Source organism: Perna viridis, chromosome 1 (genome assembly GCF_037379345.1).
Source record: "Perna viridis isolate PV_CMFRI_1.1 ecotype Kerala chromosome 1, ASM3737934v1, whole genome shotgun sequence".
NCBI lineage: Eukaryota > Metazoa > Mollusca > Bivalvia > Mytilida > Mytilidae > Perna > Perna viridis.
In genome coordinates, this window is record NC_142445.1 from 21,640,493 (window position 1) to 21,656,689 (window position 16,197).

The following is a 16,197-nucleotide window of genomic DNA, read 5'->3' on the forward strand; positions in this document are numbered from 1 at the left end:
CAGGTGTAAATATTGCGAATAGTCAGTGACTTTGCTTCACCAAAAAATGTTGGAAATATCCTCAATTTGGGTCAAATCCCGAAAAAATAATCTTCTCGGGCACCTGCTTCCGGGTCAAGGTCGAGATGAATAATAGTATTTTTAGTCAAGTCGTCCATTATATAATTCATCCCTCATCTCATTGTGATTTTTAATTTGAACAATTTATACTCTTCATACTTGGTTAAACTGATGAATTAATAATAACATATTTTTTTCTTTTATCCGACAACTGAGATTTTGTTGAAAAGGCTGACTCCAGATTGAATATGTTTTTTGTCAATCACAACTTTGGGACGGCTTGTCATGATTTCGAATTATCTTATAACCGATGATTTTTTTTTCAGGAGAACACAGCAACGATTTTATTTTTTATCTTATTTTAATGCAAATTTATCAGAAAATACTTATATCTAAACTTGAATTTGTCAAATTGTCAAATAAAGCAAATTCTCTCTAATGATATTTTGTATTACAAAGATATGAAAATCTAATTTCCTACTTTTATTTAAATTGTGCCCGGTCTTTGGACACTTTTTTCCTTCCGAGACATGAGAGCTTCATTGACAACGATTTTTCTTTGTTATTTCAACCGAAGGATGTGAAAGATGACAGACCGACCATTGCACGCAAATGTTAAAAATCCTGTTATATTGACAATCAGTGATTCAAAATCCGATTTTCATTCAGGATGTAAAGTAATAGATGTAAACTTCCCAAATATAACCAACCCAGAGGTATAAACTGACATTACAATTTACAATAGCTCTTTAATAACTATGTACAAATGTAACTTTTTGACAGGGGCAGGTCCAGGTGAGGGCGCAATTGGCGTACCCCCTTTTTTAAAGAAAAAAACTATTGTAATCTGCTTACTATTGTTTTGAATATGGCAATCAATCATACTCATTCATTAAACATGTCATTATCTGGTTTCCTTTTGTACTGAGTCTTGTAATTATGCCTCCCTGTCATAAAATCCTGGATCAACCCCAGGTTGGGCTCAGAACAAGGTTATGATATACTTGGAATATCAGAAAAAGCAGCAGTAACATAAAATTAATGTTATTTGAAAAACAATCTCATTCTTACATGTATCTGGAAATTCCTGAGTTATGGTATAGTGGGATAACTCATTACCAGTGTTCTCCCCAGGCCCTTAAAGTGCTACGCTTTACAGCGCTATCGACTTCGAGCACTGCACTATTGACCTCAGTACTGTGCTATCTTGCTACCAGGTCTGTGCTATAAAGTTTAATGTGTGGAATAAAAACCAATATGGCAGGAAACGTGTGCTGCAAGGTCATTTACAGCATTCTATAAGGTAATCAGATCAATCAATAGCTGTAAATTGGCTGTGGTATGTTGATCTCCCATGACCGCATAATTATGACATTGCTGACGAGATTCTTAGTCACCCCACCTGGCCATTTATTTTAAGGGAAGTGTCAATCAGATTCAGATATCTATGTACTGAGCCAATCAAACTAACTATGGTCACAGGTAACTCAACCCTTGACCAAAAGCATGTGGCTATTTATAAATGCAAGGTAGAATGTTGCACAATCACAAGATGTTTTCATATAAAAAAATGTCTAAAATTCACAAAATAATATTTATTTCATCAGATATTTCCCAACACTTTGAAAAGTAACAGGAAATGGCTGCCTTATGTTAACATTGCCATGTCCTTCAACTCTCAAGAACATGTTTTTTTGGCAGGAAAATCAATTAAGAAATAGATAGTAAAATTCCCCAAGTCTAAAAATAATACCGCAGGCATGATGAATGAATATGGACTCAAGTCATGACTCAAAGATTGTAGATTGGGTTTCTGTCATGAATAATTCATGTTAATAATAATGATTAAAAAACAAACAAAAAACAAAACATAAGAACTAGTGTGTCAACTTAACAAGAATAAGATTTATGTTTTTTTCCTGATAACTATGTTTGCTCCAAACTACTGACTTCCTAAAAAACTGACATTTTTAGGAACATGAATTTTAAGACCAGAGTAGTCTAGTACATGTACATGATTAAAAAATTCTATATCCATAAATACATTGAAAGTTTCAAAGACTAGAAAAGATTCTTTAATAGAGAATTCCCTTAATTGAAAAGAGGCTCCTAAACAACTGAAAGATTGTTATCTCCAATGGGTCTGATGTCAGCAAAAATTTTCAGGTCAACATCTATAAAGAACCATGGCTGTGTAGGTTTCAGAGGAAATGTTTATGAAGAATTAATTATCGTTTGATAGAATATCTTTTTTAATTTTTGTGTTAAATATAAAAAAGAAAAAAAAAAACAGTATTATAGATATTATTACTTCAAGTTCAATGGTATAATATTTAGCTATGAAAAATTCATATAAACATAAACAGTGAAGTACATTTTGAATACACAGATCATTTTTAAAATAATAGATAAAATTTGATGTGGCACTTTTCAACATGGGATCTTTTAATTTTGTGTCACACACGCTAATACAACGCTATCAGAAAATCCTGGGGAGAACACTGCTTTACTGGTGTTCATTAAAAATTCCAAAGAATAATTGATGGACATTTTTTTCTATATATGTAGCTTTAATATTCTTCGATTAAATGTAAAAAAAATTATTATGATTGTAAATATTGACCTACTTAAAGAACAGATGAATGACAAGGGGCATCCAGCGTCATTTTCTGTTTTTGTTTAACCTGGTGCTGGTGCAAAGGTGAAATTCTTGGTAATGCATGCATTTAATTATCATCAGATTAAATTTAGGAATGTCTCTCATATCGCAGACCATTACCCGGTTATCATTTTTTTTTTATTTTATTGTAGGTTGAAAATCAATATCAAGATTTTTAGGGTATACAGTAAAAATCACAATGGTGAACTTATAAAATGAATAATTAACCATATATGGAATGTTGAGTAGATTTGAATATATTAGTAAATATCTCTTCACCTGACCCTGATGATGTATGATCCACACCTGCAGGCCTGTGTTCTATGTTACAAAAAAATCCAAATTTTAATTGCGTTGGAAACAGGTTAAACCAGTATACCAGGAAATGTATATTACAGTGACTGGTCACTCCTAACAAAGTCTATATAATGTATGGTTGTACCCCCAAAAAATTGTGCCTCCCCAGTCCTTATACTGGGTAAGCTTAAAGAATGTGAATAATATTTGACTAATGCAAAAAAGAAAAAATAGGAAAAAAGGGAAAGGGAAATTATTCAGGGTTTTAGTTATTTAAATTCAAGAATTAACAACTTGATAATGACAAAGTTACGATGAAAATGCTGAGGAAGGATGTGTTTTGAAAAACTTAAAAAAATAAAAATGTCAAAATTTACCTGTTTAAATCAATAATTACTTATTGATTATCAGTAAATTAGTGAAATTCGTCAACTTCCAACTGTTAATATTTCAAAGTCATTATAAAGTGCAATGAAAATAGTCATTTTAAAGGATTTCTTTAATCTTTTAATAGTCCTTTTTCATACATTTGTACTTGTGGAATGCAAGCCATTTTAGCAAGTTTTTTAAAGAGCGGGAAGAACAGGAAACATTTTTCTTTGAAACTTAAACTATTTACACTTCAGTAAGTAGCTATATAGTTTGAAATATATTATTTACAAGTATTTAAGTGCTTTCTGCAGCTACAATAAGTCAAATATTTGAGTACCAAAACCATTTTTAGTAGGAGTTGACAGTGGTTGTGAAGGCAAAAGTTGAATAATTTTTTGTCTAAGATCGACACTATAAATAGAAGATAATTTTTCAATGATCAAAAAATTTGAAATGAGAAAATTGTGATGTTTTCTTGACTAAAAAAAGCTGCATGTTTCCTGCTTCAACTTGCAGATCCTTGATTGTCTAGAGGTTGTGGGTCAGCTGCATTATTTTTTTTAGCTCAGCTACTCAGAAGTTTTCCCAAACCATATGCAGCAAGAATTGACAGTGGTTGTGAAGATAAAAATTATTTTTGTTTAGTAATCTAATACATCATGGATGTTGCAGTTGGTTTTGTCTCTAATAATCAAAATAATGTGTATAGGAGAATGGGGACTTCTATTGCTGTTCTCAATACATTATAGAATAATGCTGATGTAAGTAACACAGTGCTAAGATATACTGTTATGCTGGCAATATCAGCTGGGGAGAACACTATTACTTCTGTATACAATTTTCAAGCAAACAGGTAATTAATTACTTGTAAGATAATTGATAAACTTTAATGATATGTACATAATATGTGAATATGGACATTGTAATTTAGGACAGTGATTACGAAAGGTTGTTTGCATTTTGTTGTTTTGCATTTGTCTTGGTATTTTTTCATAGTACATGTACTTATGATAAAAATACATTTATGTTATTATATTTTCAGAATAACAATCCTCTATCAGTTTCAGTATGTGAAAGGGTAAATTGTGCAACTCACAGTGCAAGGATGTATATGTTGGATTTTTATTTGCAGATTGAAAATTGCTTTTTATTTATCACAATGATATTGGTTGTCACCTTTTTCAACATTTTTGTTTAATATTTTTTTCAGCATATTCACCATTGCAATTAAGCAGCAGTGCATTATTTCTCTAACTCATTTTTCATTCTGATACATCATGCAATATATAATTGATGACAACTGTTTTGGTGTTATCCCTGTCAGAAAGTCCAATTATGTACAATAGTTCGTAAAACTTTTTGTTTTAAATCAACTGCATAAAATTATCAATGAAAAAATATGCACTTGTACATACTTTTTTGATATCATACCTATTACTACTAAGGTGTTTCATTGCATTCTAACATGACTATAGCAAAATGCAAATAAGAAAAAAAGTACGATAATTTACATTTCTAATGAAACATATTTATTATATTTATTTGGATACTAGTATTTATTATCATTTATTACTTAAATCAAGCTTGACCATGTGAAATTAATTTTACTTTATTGTTTTTATATTGTTATTTTCATTTCACTCTTAAATTCTTTTCAGTTTATGAATACTTTCTTACAAAGAAGTAAAAGACTTAGTGAGAATCAGGCAAAATAGGAAATACCTAAAACATGTCAAAAACCCACCAATCTGCCAATGAACTTTCATTTAAGAAATCTCCTCTATATGAAATGTTCACTTTTTAATCTCTGCTTCACTGGATACATTTGGACATTTTTCATAAGAATATTAGAAAATGAAGGTTTTTGACAGAGTTATATGCCCTTGATATGTTCATTTGCAGTACATTTCAGTGATATTGTAACTCATTTGACCAAAATGCCATGAACAATTTTGTCTTTATTTCTTGATTTTTATGGTACAAATACATGTAGTCAAATTACAAGTTAAAGATGTGAGTTATTAAGATCAAGTCTCTTCCACTCCCTGATTCTTACTAAGACTGATGCTTATGCATTAGGCCAAGTAAACTTAAATGATAGATTTTCATTCAACCTTCCCAAAAAATATAGAATGAATGGGAGGATTTTATTTTTTATTTTTTAATTACTTTCCAGGTATTTGCTAGCCTAATTTTAGCTATTTGAGTATAGATATGTTCTAAATTCATGGCCTCATCAGTTTCAGAGAAGAAACATGTCAGCCACCAAGAAGTGAAAGATTTGTGTGTTGTAATACCTCAATACTATAAACGGACATGAAAAAAGTCCTGATTTAAAAATTCCTGTCCAAATTTTTTTTTGGTCAATTTTTTAGTGGCGAAAGGGGATGAAAATCAATTTATTAATTTTATTTTGCCTAAAAAGTTTGTAAATATTGTTTTAAAATTAGACTAGAAAAAATCCACATGATTGTAAATTTTAGTCTTGCAACTTGATTTGAGTGAACAAAATTTAATGACTTTACTGAAGTGATTTAAGTTTAGTTGAAAAAGGTGAAAATGTATTGTCCATTTGATGTCCATGGTGTTGGGATTGTATTTACATGATGATATAACCAACTAATACATTACATTTGGAATGGGTGAACATTATGTTTTATTAACACGGTATACATTGCAAAGAGGCAGACAATGCTGTGTGCCCACCTGTTTGAAAAAATTGTCTTATTTATATAATATTTTTTTAATATTGCTTAGGCACACTAGCTCATCCAAAACATCTGGTCCTGACATTTGTCTTTGCCGGTTCTAGTAATTAATCAAACAGATAAAGTATGTCACACATCTATTTGAAGTCTAGAGTTCATATTTTTTTTTTGTATGAAAGTAACTTTTCCTAAAAAAATAAAATAATTTTAAGTAAATTTATTTGCAAAATTAAGAAATTAAAGCTGTAGCGATTTAAGCAACCTGAGCTATTCATGACATAGTTAAAGTCAAACAAAATTTTAATCTAATTTTATTGGATTTTATACTGTGCACTTTTTAAATTTTGGATGTTGGTGTAAGACATGCACTTCTCTTTTGATATTTTAATAAGTTTCTAGTGGTAGTCTTGTAATTCCTTAGTTTATTTACACACCCTAAAAAGAAACCCAACAAATGGCTGTGTGACTCCAGAATAGTATACATATACATTTGTACATGTACAGTTAAACTGTTAAAACATTTAATGTTGATTTGTTATCTATGCAATATGTTGTTCTCCATTTATTTTCAATTACTTTTTTGTCTTTGTTTAACAAGGAGTAATAAAATTTTGCAATTTTTTAGATTGGAGAAATTCACTTTAAAAACACTTATACAGCATTGATAACAATTAGGGCAAAATATAAGGCACCACCAGAGAATGGAGAAGGTTCAGGTATGTTTGCATTTGACAGAGTTATCAAACATTTTTTCAATACAATAATGTGATATGTTTAACCATGTAAAATCTTGCAAAAACATATGTTCTGATTGTGTCTCTTCTTGCAATGTGTATAGACTTAGTAATTTTTTTATACGAGGTACTATGTGATACCTTCCTAAAGTTGCATGTCCCTCCATCTGTCTGTCCATCCCCAGAAGGTTTCTAGGTGAGAACTTGAGAAGAGATCAATAAAACTTTGCACACTATTTAGATACCATAAAATACAGGATAAATACACTTTTCAGCAATTTTCAAGTTAAGCCATTTTGAACATTTGCCATCCCCCTTTTTTCTCCATTATGTGGCAGGGTATCACTTAATGTTTCATTAATGCCCTATTTTTATACAACTGCAAAAAAATAAATTTCAGTTGTATAAAATGAAGTTATTTTTGGGGGGGGTATATTGGTTTGTCCGTCCGTCTGTCAGTGTCTGTCTGCAAATATTTTCTAAGCAGCTTGCAGCATTGTTGTGAAACTTTGTGAAATGTAATACATTTGTATAACCACATGGAGATGTACATACTGTCAGGAATTTAAGTTTGGGTAAAAATTGTAAAAATGACAGCTGATGGAGTTGGTCTAATGCGTTGTCCGCAGCTTCTCCTCAATGACTTGCAGGATTGTTATGAAACTTGATAGAGTGCTGATATGTGCATGTTGTCAGGAATGTATGTTTGGGCAAAAATTGTAGAATTGATGCTGCTGGGTTTAATTGTTTTTTCAGCAAATCTTGGTTTGATGCATTGTCTGCAGCTCCTCCTCAAGGAATTGCAGGATTGTAATAAAACTCAACAGAGTGTTAGATTGCCATATTGCGGTAGGCATATTGTCAGGATTTAATGGTTACAGTAAATTTGTAGTCATTTTATGTTATTGTGTTGTCAACAACAACACGAAAAACTACAGATTTCTGTTTGTAGTTAGGTGTTTAAGAATGGCAGCAAAATTGTGTGTCAAAAGTGCTTAGTCTATCCCCATAAAAATTAAGTCCAATATGAAAAGTGTGTCCACAATGGTCCCCTAATGTACTGGGTTCAACAGGCTGAGGAGTATTAGCCCCCATAGAGGCATTGTTTAATTTATTTTGGTTCGATTTTGAATATTTTTTGTATTGGATTCCTTTAAAAAATCCCTGCCTGCCTGTTTCAATCAGATTTCAGATATCTCTTACCATGTTTGTGTAAAAATGGGTCTGCCACTTGAAAGTGGTCATTTTGGCTACTTTTTGCTTGACGTGGGGTTCGACAGGAGCAAGACAGGAACCAAAGCACATTTATCCCACAGCTTGTACTCTGTGAAAGCCACTGAAGCCAAATAAGGTTCATTACTGTCATGAGTGGGAGGTTAGAAGTCCTCTGAAGGGTCACTGGTATGAAAAATGAGGATTTTTTTCCCAATCTTTGCCTTCAGGTTGGCCTAAAACTGGAAGTAGTTAATACATGGGGTGACATAGTTATGGTGGTGAGAGACATCATTCTTATTTAGATTTCAGGCAAAATAAAGAACCATGGATTAATTCGGCTGTGGCAAGGGGTCAAGAAATGAGCCCTACTCCTTAAAAAATCTCACTTTTTGGGCATAGGAAACTCATAACCTATTTTTCAGCTCTAAAGTCATTATTTTTTAACAAACTCTATATAAGGTGGCCTCATTTTAAAGTAGTCATGCTGCTTGCAGATGGAAACAAATTGTGCTTTCCTAAACTAATATTTACACTGCAAGAACCAATAAAGCTGACACAGGGCCAAGCCTGGATATATAAGGGCCCAGCAAAACAAAGGTTAACTGGCTTATTTAATGGTAAATATTATATAGACATTTTTAGCTTCATCTCACTGTCAAAAACTATACACAAATTTTGATGTCCTTTTAAAAAGGTGAAGCTAAATGGAAGACATGCCTGAGAAGATACAGACTGATGCCCAACCCACACATGGAAGAAGGATCCCAGGATTACTTTTGTCTTGGGAGAAAACATGTGAGATTCATCATATTTTCAATGATATATCATTTCTATTCGTTGTAGTAGAGATTTTTTTCTGAAATTTTAATTTGTATAAACAATGATAAATTTAAGAATGATGGAAGTAACTTGATGGGTATTTTGTAACTGACACCTTCACTGATCTATCTTATTTTAAATATGTAATTTCTACTAAATACACACTATATGATGTAATAGTGCATAAATATCTAGCATTATTTCATTTGTCAAAACATTACTAAGAAGCAGTAAAATACCTTCATGTAGTACTGTATACATATGAGCGGTAGTACTGTATACATATGAGCAGTTATTTTTGTGATTACTTAATATTATTTCTATTTCCATGGTAGATGTCAGTACACTAAAAAAGACCACATTAATTATACTTCCAAATAATATATTATTCCTCCTTATTCAATACATGTACATATATGTGGATTATTTTGGAATTGCAAAAACTTTATTACAATTTTTGTATGCAAAAATAAATTCCTTTTTACACCAAAATTGTGAAATGTTTCACCACATAAAAAAATACTTAAATGTATGTATTAAGTGATAGTTTGTGCAATATTCGTGTCTTTATCTATTTTTTTGTTTTTGTTCAGTTTATAACAGATCTATCCAATGTCATCCAGTTACGTGTTATACTTCAACAGCCATCATCTGTGTGGAAAGATTTTAAAATAGAAGAACTAAAGCTGTACAGACCATCAGATGTAAACTATTTTTTTGCCTTATAGTTGCAACAATATTAAAATTGGGCCATTAGACATAAGTTATTGAGGATAGCACACATGATAAAAAAGCTCCTCTTTTCATATACTGTACTTTTGAGGTAAATATACAATACACACATTGCCCTAAAATATCAAATTTATTTGTACAAGCTTTAGAATCATTTCAGATTGTAAGAGTTTTCTGAGTGATTCTGATTGTTTTGCAGCGAGTAAAAATATATTTGATATTTTCAGGCGATGTACATGTATTGTATATTTACCTCAAAAGTACATTGTTTTTATCCTGCAATTGTGAAAAAATCTAAAATATACCCAAGAAAAAGATGATAAGTCACATCACTTTATATCATCTCTTGAATGCAGATGTATTAGGAAGCACCCCAAAACTGGTAACATGTTTTCTGCACTAGCTGTTCCTCAAAATGAGAATGGTAAACAGGAGACAATATTATGCTACTATATGAATACAGCATTGGTTTATTTGACACACTGTATTTATAAAGTAGGAAGCTTAGTTGCAGGATAAATTATGATATACCACTGACTATTCTCTTGAAAACATAAACCAAAAAAAAAATTGTTATTGTAATGATTTTTTCTTTTATCAATTATTTCCTTAGGAGGATTGTGGTTTTAACGCAAATAAATGAGAAAATGTGCAGTAGTGTAGAATTCAACTTTGTTGAAAATGTCTTGGATTCTTGATCACTGGAGATTGTTGTATCATGTTCTTCACTGCAGCTATTTGTTTATCGAAGTATATTGTATCATTTTATATTCAAAGAAGAATCTTTATTATACCATCGCAAAGCATGAGGTATAATGTGCTCATTCTGTCTGTTCGTTCATCTGTTTATCTGTCCTCACTTCTCTGAAACTGCTGAATGGAATTAGATGAAACCACACAAATTCTTTTTATCATGATGCCATTGTGCACCCTCAATTTTGTTTTGTATCTGAATGTCTTTTGTGATTTCCTGATACAAAACATGGACTTTTTTATTGATTGACCAAGGAAGGACCATCTTCTAATCTGCTAAAACTCTTCTAAAACCACTGAATAGATTTTGATAAAAACTTTACAAAATTCTTTATTGGATAATGCCATTATGGACTTTTCAGTTAGTTTTCCATCTGAATAAACTATGAGGTTTCCTATATGATTTCTTGGGAAAAGGATAAGGGTATCACCATGTGAGCATTACTCACAATTTTTTCATTCTTTAAGAATTTGGTGTTATGGCAGATAGTATTTAAGCATATAAAAGCAGTATAAATCTACAATAAACAAAACTAAATGATTCTTATATAACAATATTTTTTTTCAGATGAACAAGCCTCCACCGTTGCCAGCTTGGTTGATAGAAGATTCTGGAAAGAGCAAGAAACCAGATGTAGGGTCACTTTATTATAAGCCTTTTCAGCTTTGTTTCTTACTTGTGCATGATCTAGTGTACTATAATCTTCACTTTGTTCTTCTTAATGCTAATAATACCTCGTAAGTTATGGGTATGTTGTTCAGAAATATTCTGTAATCACAATCATGAGTTCATGTACAACATTGATGTATCAAGGTATAATGACTTAAAATTGAAGGAATTTTAATTAACAAATTTCATTGAGATTTTATAAAAAAAAAAAAAAAAAATGCTTCTGTTATTTCCCTTTTGCTCAAGTAGTAAAAAGAAAATCTATAAGTTGAAAAAATTAGAATTGGCATTTTTTATATTAAATAATCTTAGATTTTTGTTTTGATAATTGGGGGATAATTCATAATTTTTCATTTGTAGATATAGAATAGTAGTTATTTGAATTTAAAATCAATAGTAAAAAAAACATTGAAACTCGTTCCAGGAAAGAAAAAAAATCATTTTTGTAAAAGACACAGAATAAGTGGTCTTGTCTACTAGTCTAGAGAACATTTCTGTTGGAGCATTTTTAATTTCTCAAAATGTACACCACATTTCGAAAATAACCAACACATTTTATAAATTTTGCATAAGATAAAAAGGTTATTGACTTCATTAGATTTACCTTTTAAGTATTAAATTTTGATACAGGATGACATTGACAACTTTTGTGACAAGTTAAGATCGGAACGATCTAAGTATTTGTTGGTAAGACATTGTTTAGCAAGGTAGCAGTTGCACTATTTCAGTGATTGTATTGAAAGCTTTTGATAGAAACCCTTCCTTTTACCTAGCTTTTTTATTGTATACATATATATATTGTTATGTACAACAGTTTCATAGGTAACATTTATTAGAAGTAATGACAATACTACATGCCGGTAATAGTACAATAATTAGGTCTGGTCAGGTAGAAAGTGACATCAAATATTTAAAGATTTAAAGAAAGATAACTATATTAAAAGCTTAATTTCATTTATAATTGTGTGATAATTAACAGAAATAAAAAGAAGAAAATTGCACTATCACCTTTCCTCTATACCATGAAATGTTTATGGTTATATCAGGAATGAACAAAAGACTAAAAAAAGACCCATCATAATACTGGTATTCATTTTTAATGGTATATGAAATTATTATAAGACTGTGGGCTGATTCCATTGTTTCTTAAATGGTAATAAAGACTTAGAATATTAATTCTACAAAGATTGCTCTTTTTTGCATTGTGTAGATTTTTTGTCAGCTAAACCATACTTATGGTTTTTCCTACTATCTGAGGTAGTTAACATATGTGAATATAGATTACGACTCAATAGTGTCAGGTCTACCTATAGATATTTTATAGCATTTTGTTCCCATACCTTGTGTAGATGCATTTTTTTCAGGTTTGTTTTGCCAATTTGCTTTTGAATTGTGTGAAATTATTTAAAAAAAATTTAACTACATTGATGGGTATAAAACATAGACTGTGATGTATCAATTCAAATTAAATTGAATGAACTTTTTGGCTGCATCACAATTTTGTTTTTAGATTTTTTTGTTGTTGTTAAATTGTGTTTTTTGAAGTTTTTAAAATTTCCACATGGGACTTGTTAAACAAATAAAGCATAAAACTAGCCAATCATCCTCTGATCCAGATTTAATTCCTGGTATATGTGATAAAGGGGTCTTAAATGAAGATGGGAATGGTAAACCTAATATTTATTTCTCCTTTATGTATTATATCTGTTGATTGTGACCAGTTTCACTTTATATTTTTTTGTTTAAAATCTCAATGGTTTACATGTAAATGTATATAGTACATGTACTTTGTTCTAAAAAGGAAATGCTACTTGATAAACTGATAAAGTGGTTATTTCCATTTCAAAGCCTCGATGACAGTTAATCATAGTGCATTTTTTAAATCTGTAGCTTTTATGTAATAGAGTTATTTATGTATCAACATTTTCTGTTATGTAGAATAAATGATTGCCTCTATATACTCTTTAAACCATACACTGCAATTGTACTGTGTAAATACACTGAATATATAATGTAAATATATAGATGCACATGTGTTGTGTAACTTGTGTTGTGTATTATAGCACATTTTGTAATATTTCTTTGACTTACCTAAGTAGATTCCAAAATAACATTGATGTTATGTATGTATGTAGACAGAAGAATTCATTACAGTCTGTTCATTAAGAAAAGGAGATTATATAAGTGATCTGCTACATAAAACCACCAAATTTCAAACAGGGACTTTATGTTACAGGGACTTGTCACTCTTTACAAAGTCTATATAATGTATAAAAATAACTGTGCCTCCCCAGTTTTGATACTGGTTAAACTTTAAGCCTATCAGATTTACATTTGACTTGTGTATACTCAAAAAAAAGAGAAAGTATTCAGAATTTTAGTCATATAGTTATAACATTGACAAATTAATAATGACAAAGTTAGGATGAAAATACTGAAGAATATCTGTATGTCCATGTCCAGATCCTTTTGACCATTCTATTAGCGAAAAGTATAACTTACATTGCACTGTTTAATAAGGTTAAAAGAAATTCAACTTTATATTGCAATTTTTGCATATTTAGTTTATTGTAACTTTCATAAAGCTATCATAAATCAATGCTACCAGCATTTTATGGTAAATATCAAACAGTGTTTTCATATTACTATTGGTACATGTAATTGAAGTAAATCTAAAGCGTTTCATTAAAATATAAATTTAAACAAATGTACAGGATAAGCATTTAAAAGAAAGATTTACTATGCATATATGTATATCCCATGATATATTCTAATTTTCAATGTAATGCAATATTTACAATATTTTCACAGAGTGTTCCAAATTTAGAGTCTATTTCATCCTCCCTACAACATCTGTGGGCTTTGGCAGAAGAGGTTGGAGCTAAACAAACAGAAAAACAACTGGGTAGATATGAGGTAAGGTGGTAACATGTAGGTACCGTTATTCTGTGATCACAAAAAGTCATAAGTGTAAAATTGACCATAAGGTATGATAAAAAGGTTTGTAAGTCTCATTCTAGTTTCTTCATTTTCTATTTCGGAATTTCCTATATAGAACATATTGAAATCCAAAGACCCATTTGTATCTTATTGTTTACTTCCAGGATCTCAAAACGCTACCTTACAATGCAAAATCTTCTATTCTATGCTATTGTTAATATTTTTATGATGTAAATCTGGATATTTGTAATTTTAATACTGAACTCAATGCTCTGTAAATGGCCTAGCTCCATGCATTTGATTAATAGACTATGACCCAATCTTGTGAAACAGCATAGTCACGTGACGAGACTTACACACCCTATTCAAAATAGCATTCTGACACCATGCTATCAATTTCACACTTTCAAATTTTTGACTGCTGTACTTTTAAAAATCTCAAAATTCATCACTTCCAGAGGTGTTTACCATTACAATTACAGTTTTCCTATTAGTTTCTATGATATTTTAGTGCAAATTACACTCTATGCATTGTGATCTTCATAAAAAAAAACTATGTTAATATGACACAAAGTTTAAGATTTTATGAATCATTTTCATAAAATATTCATAAAATAAAACTATGGTTGGTCTTAAAATAGCATAAACAGGTCTGCACTTCCAATGGTTGGTTACTTCAAATGATGTTGAATTCTGATCAGACTACATACATCACATTTATCACTTGCCAAAACAAAATTTTAGAAAAGTACAATTATCCCAATACAATTTATACTATGTTATCCATGATAATTTGGTTTCAGGTTGATGGATGTTATGAAATAAACTTGCTGTCATACACCTGAGAGAAGAATAAAGTCCAAGAAAAGACACAACTTTAAAGAAAGAAAAAGTGAATGTGTCCTATAAATGCTTCTTGTACCTTCATAAATTAGTGACAATGCAATGAAATGTTTATAAATGTGATTTAAAATATCATATTTGTCAAAATGTCAGTAATGTATCAAATATTTTTCGTTCAATGCTGGTCCTCCTGACTTTTCCTGGAATAAAAAATAAATAAATGAAATAGTCGGAGCAATACAAAGTAATATAAAGTGCATACAAAGTTAACTCCCCTTTTCCAAACTCTCCACAGACATTGCTATGATCACTAGAACAATCCATCTGATTTATACTAGCTTTTGCCTTGTTGTTAATTCTAGAATTAAGAAATCTTAAGATAAATTGTTTGTCACTGTTCTTGGAACAATCAACATGTCGTAAATATATATTATATTTGTTAAACTTTTTTAATATTTATTGGTTTTAAAGATGTCATTAATTGTTACAACTTCGATTGAAGGTTGAAATGAAAGATGAATTTGCTTTTTAACTATATTTTACATATTTAATGTTAAGAGAGATTCTTAAAATCAGGGGAAAAACTACTGAATGTTTTGATCATGTGTACTTTAAATATGATTCTCAATTTGTTTAGTTTATTTATGTTACAATGTACAGCTTGAACAATAAAAGTTTCTAAATGTCTTGACTGATATATAAAAAAAGGAATTATGGAATCAAGGTGAATGTTTTTTAGATTTTGTATTTCCTTAACAGTTTTTATTGGGTTTTCAAAAAACAACAGTAGAAAGAAGGATGTGAATGAAGCAAATAAAGGAGTTGGTCTGGTAAGGGCAAAATTTGACCTTTAAATAATCAACCTGAAGAAAATTTTATGACGTTTCTCCAACTCTTTACTATGTTTTACAGTTGACTTGATTAGTTTATGGTAATCAATTAAACATATTGAAATTGGAAAAATCTGTTAAAAAGGCTGGAAAACACCAGAACCAGAAGTTTTTCACTCTTTTAACAATGGCTGCACACGTGTGCATTCTCATGCTTCATAGCTTTTGTTTATAATTGTCAGTTACAACTGTGAAAATATCTTGAGTTAACAAATGTGTGGCCACTTCTGTTCCACCCAAAACTGTATGATATTAAAATTGCAGAAATATTTAAAGTTTAGGGTTTTTGTAAATGTTGCATATATACATACTGTTATTTCTGGAATAATGTCATAAATCTTGTCAAAAACAGCTTGCATTCAGTTTTTGCAACCATTTTACTATACTATTACTACATAGAAATTGGCTTTTAAATTTTTCTAAAATGCACAAATTATGAGCCAAAAGGGGTCCTAACTGAACTTTCTCCTTTTGTCAGAGGCTTTTTTACTTGTTCTACATCATT

General features: G+C 30.4%; 1 protein-coding gene across 5 annotated transcripts; it reads left to right on the forward strand.

Annotated features, from left to right (window-relative positions):
* The first annotated feature begins 548 nt into the window (after positions 1 to 548).
* On the forward strand, positions 549 to 15,487 carry LOC148627771 (nicolin-1-like). Of its 5 annotated transcripts, none has more exons than XM_088578464.1 (9): positions 549 to 776; positions 4,431 to 4,466; positions 6,722 to 6,812; positions 8,740 to 8,840; positions 9,458 to 9,568; positions 10,918 to 10,983; positions 11,650 to 11,706; positions 13,831 to 13,935; positions 14,763 to 15,487. In XM_088578464.1, exons 1-9 carry the CDS (start codon positions 648 to 650, stop codon positions 14,802 to 14,804), a joined length of 738 nt encoding a protein of 245 aa, XP_088434590.1. In that variant the 5' UTR covers positions 549 to 647; the 3' UTR covers positions 14,805 to 15,487. The 5 variants fall into 5 exon arrangements, with proteins under 5 accessions (XP_088434590.1, XP_088434599.1, XP_088434615.1 ...); XM_088578473.1 differs by having other exon boundaries at positions 4,431 to 4,454; XM_088578489.1 differs by lacking the exon at positions 11,650 to 11,706 and having other exon boundaries at positions 554 to 776.
* The last annotated feature ends 710 nt before the right edge of the window (positions 15,488 to 16,197 follow it).

What these genes read in the sequence shown, in the direction of transcription:
- LOC148627771 (XM_088578464.1), top strand. Translation starts at nt 648, where the DNA reads ATGACAGACCGACCATTGCACGCAAATGTTAAAAATCCTGTTATATTG. An exon ending in TTTGTCTTGGGAGAAAACAT is followed by an intron (nt 8,841 to 9,457) that starts GTGAGATTCATC and finishes GTTTTTGTTCAG; the next exon opens with TTTATAACAGATCTATCCAA. An exon ending in AACGATCTAAGTATTTGTTG is followed by an intron (nt 11,707 to 13,830) that starts GTAAGACATTGT and finishes ATATTTTCACAG; the next exon opens with AGTGTTCCAAATTTAGAGTC.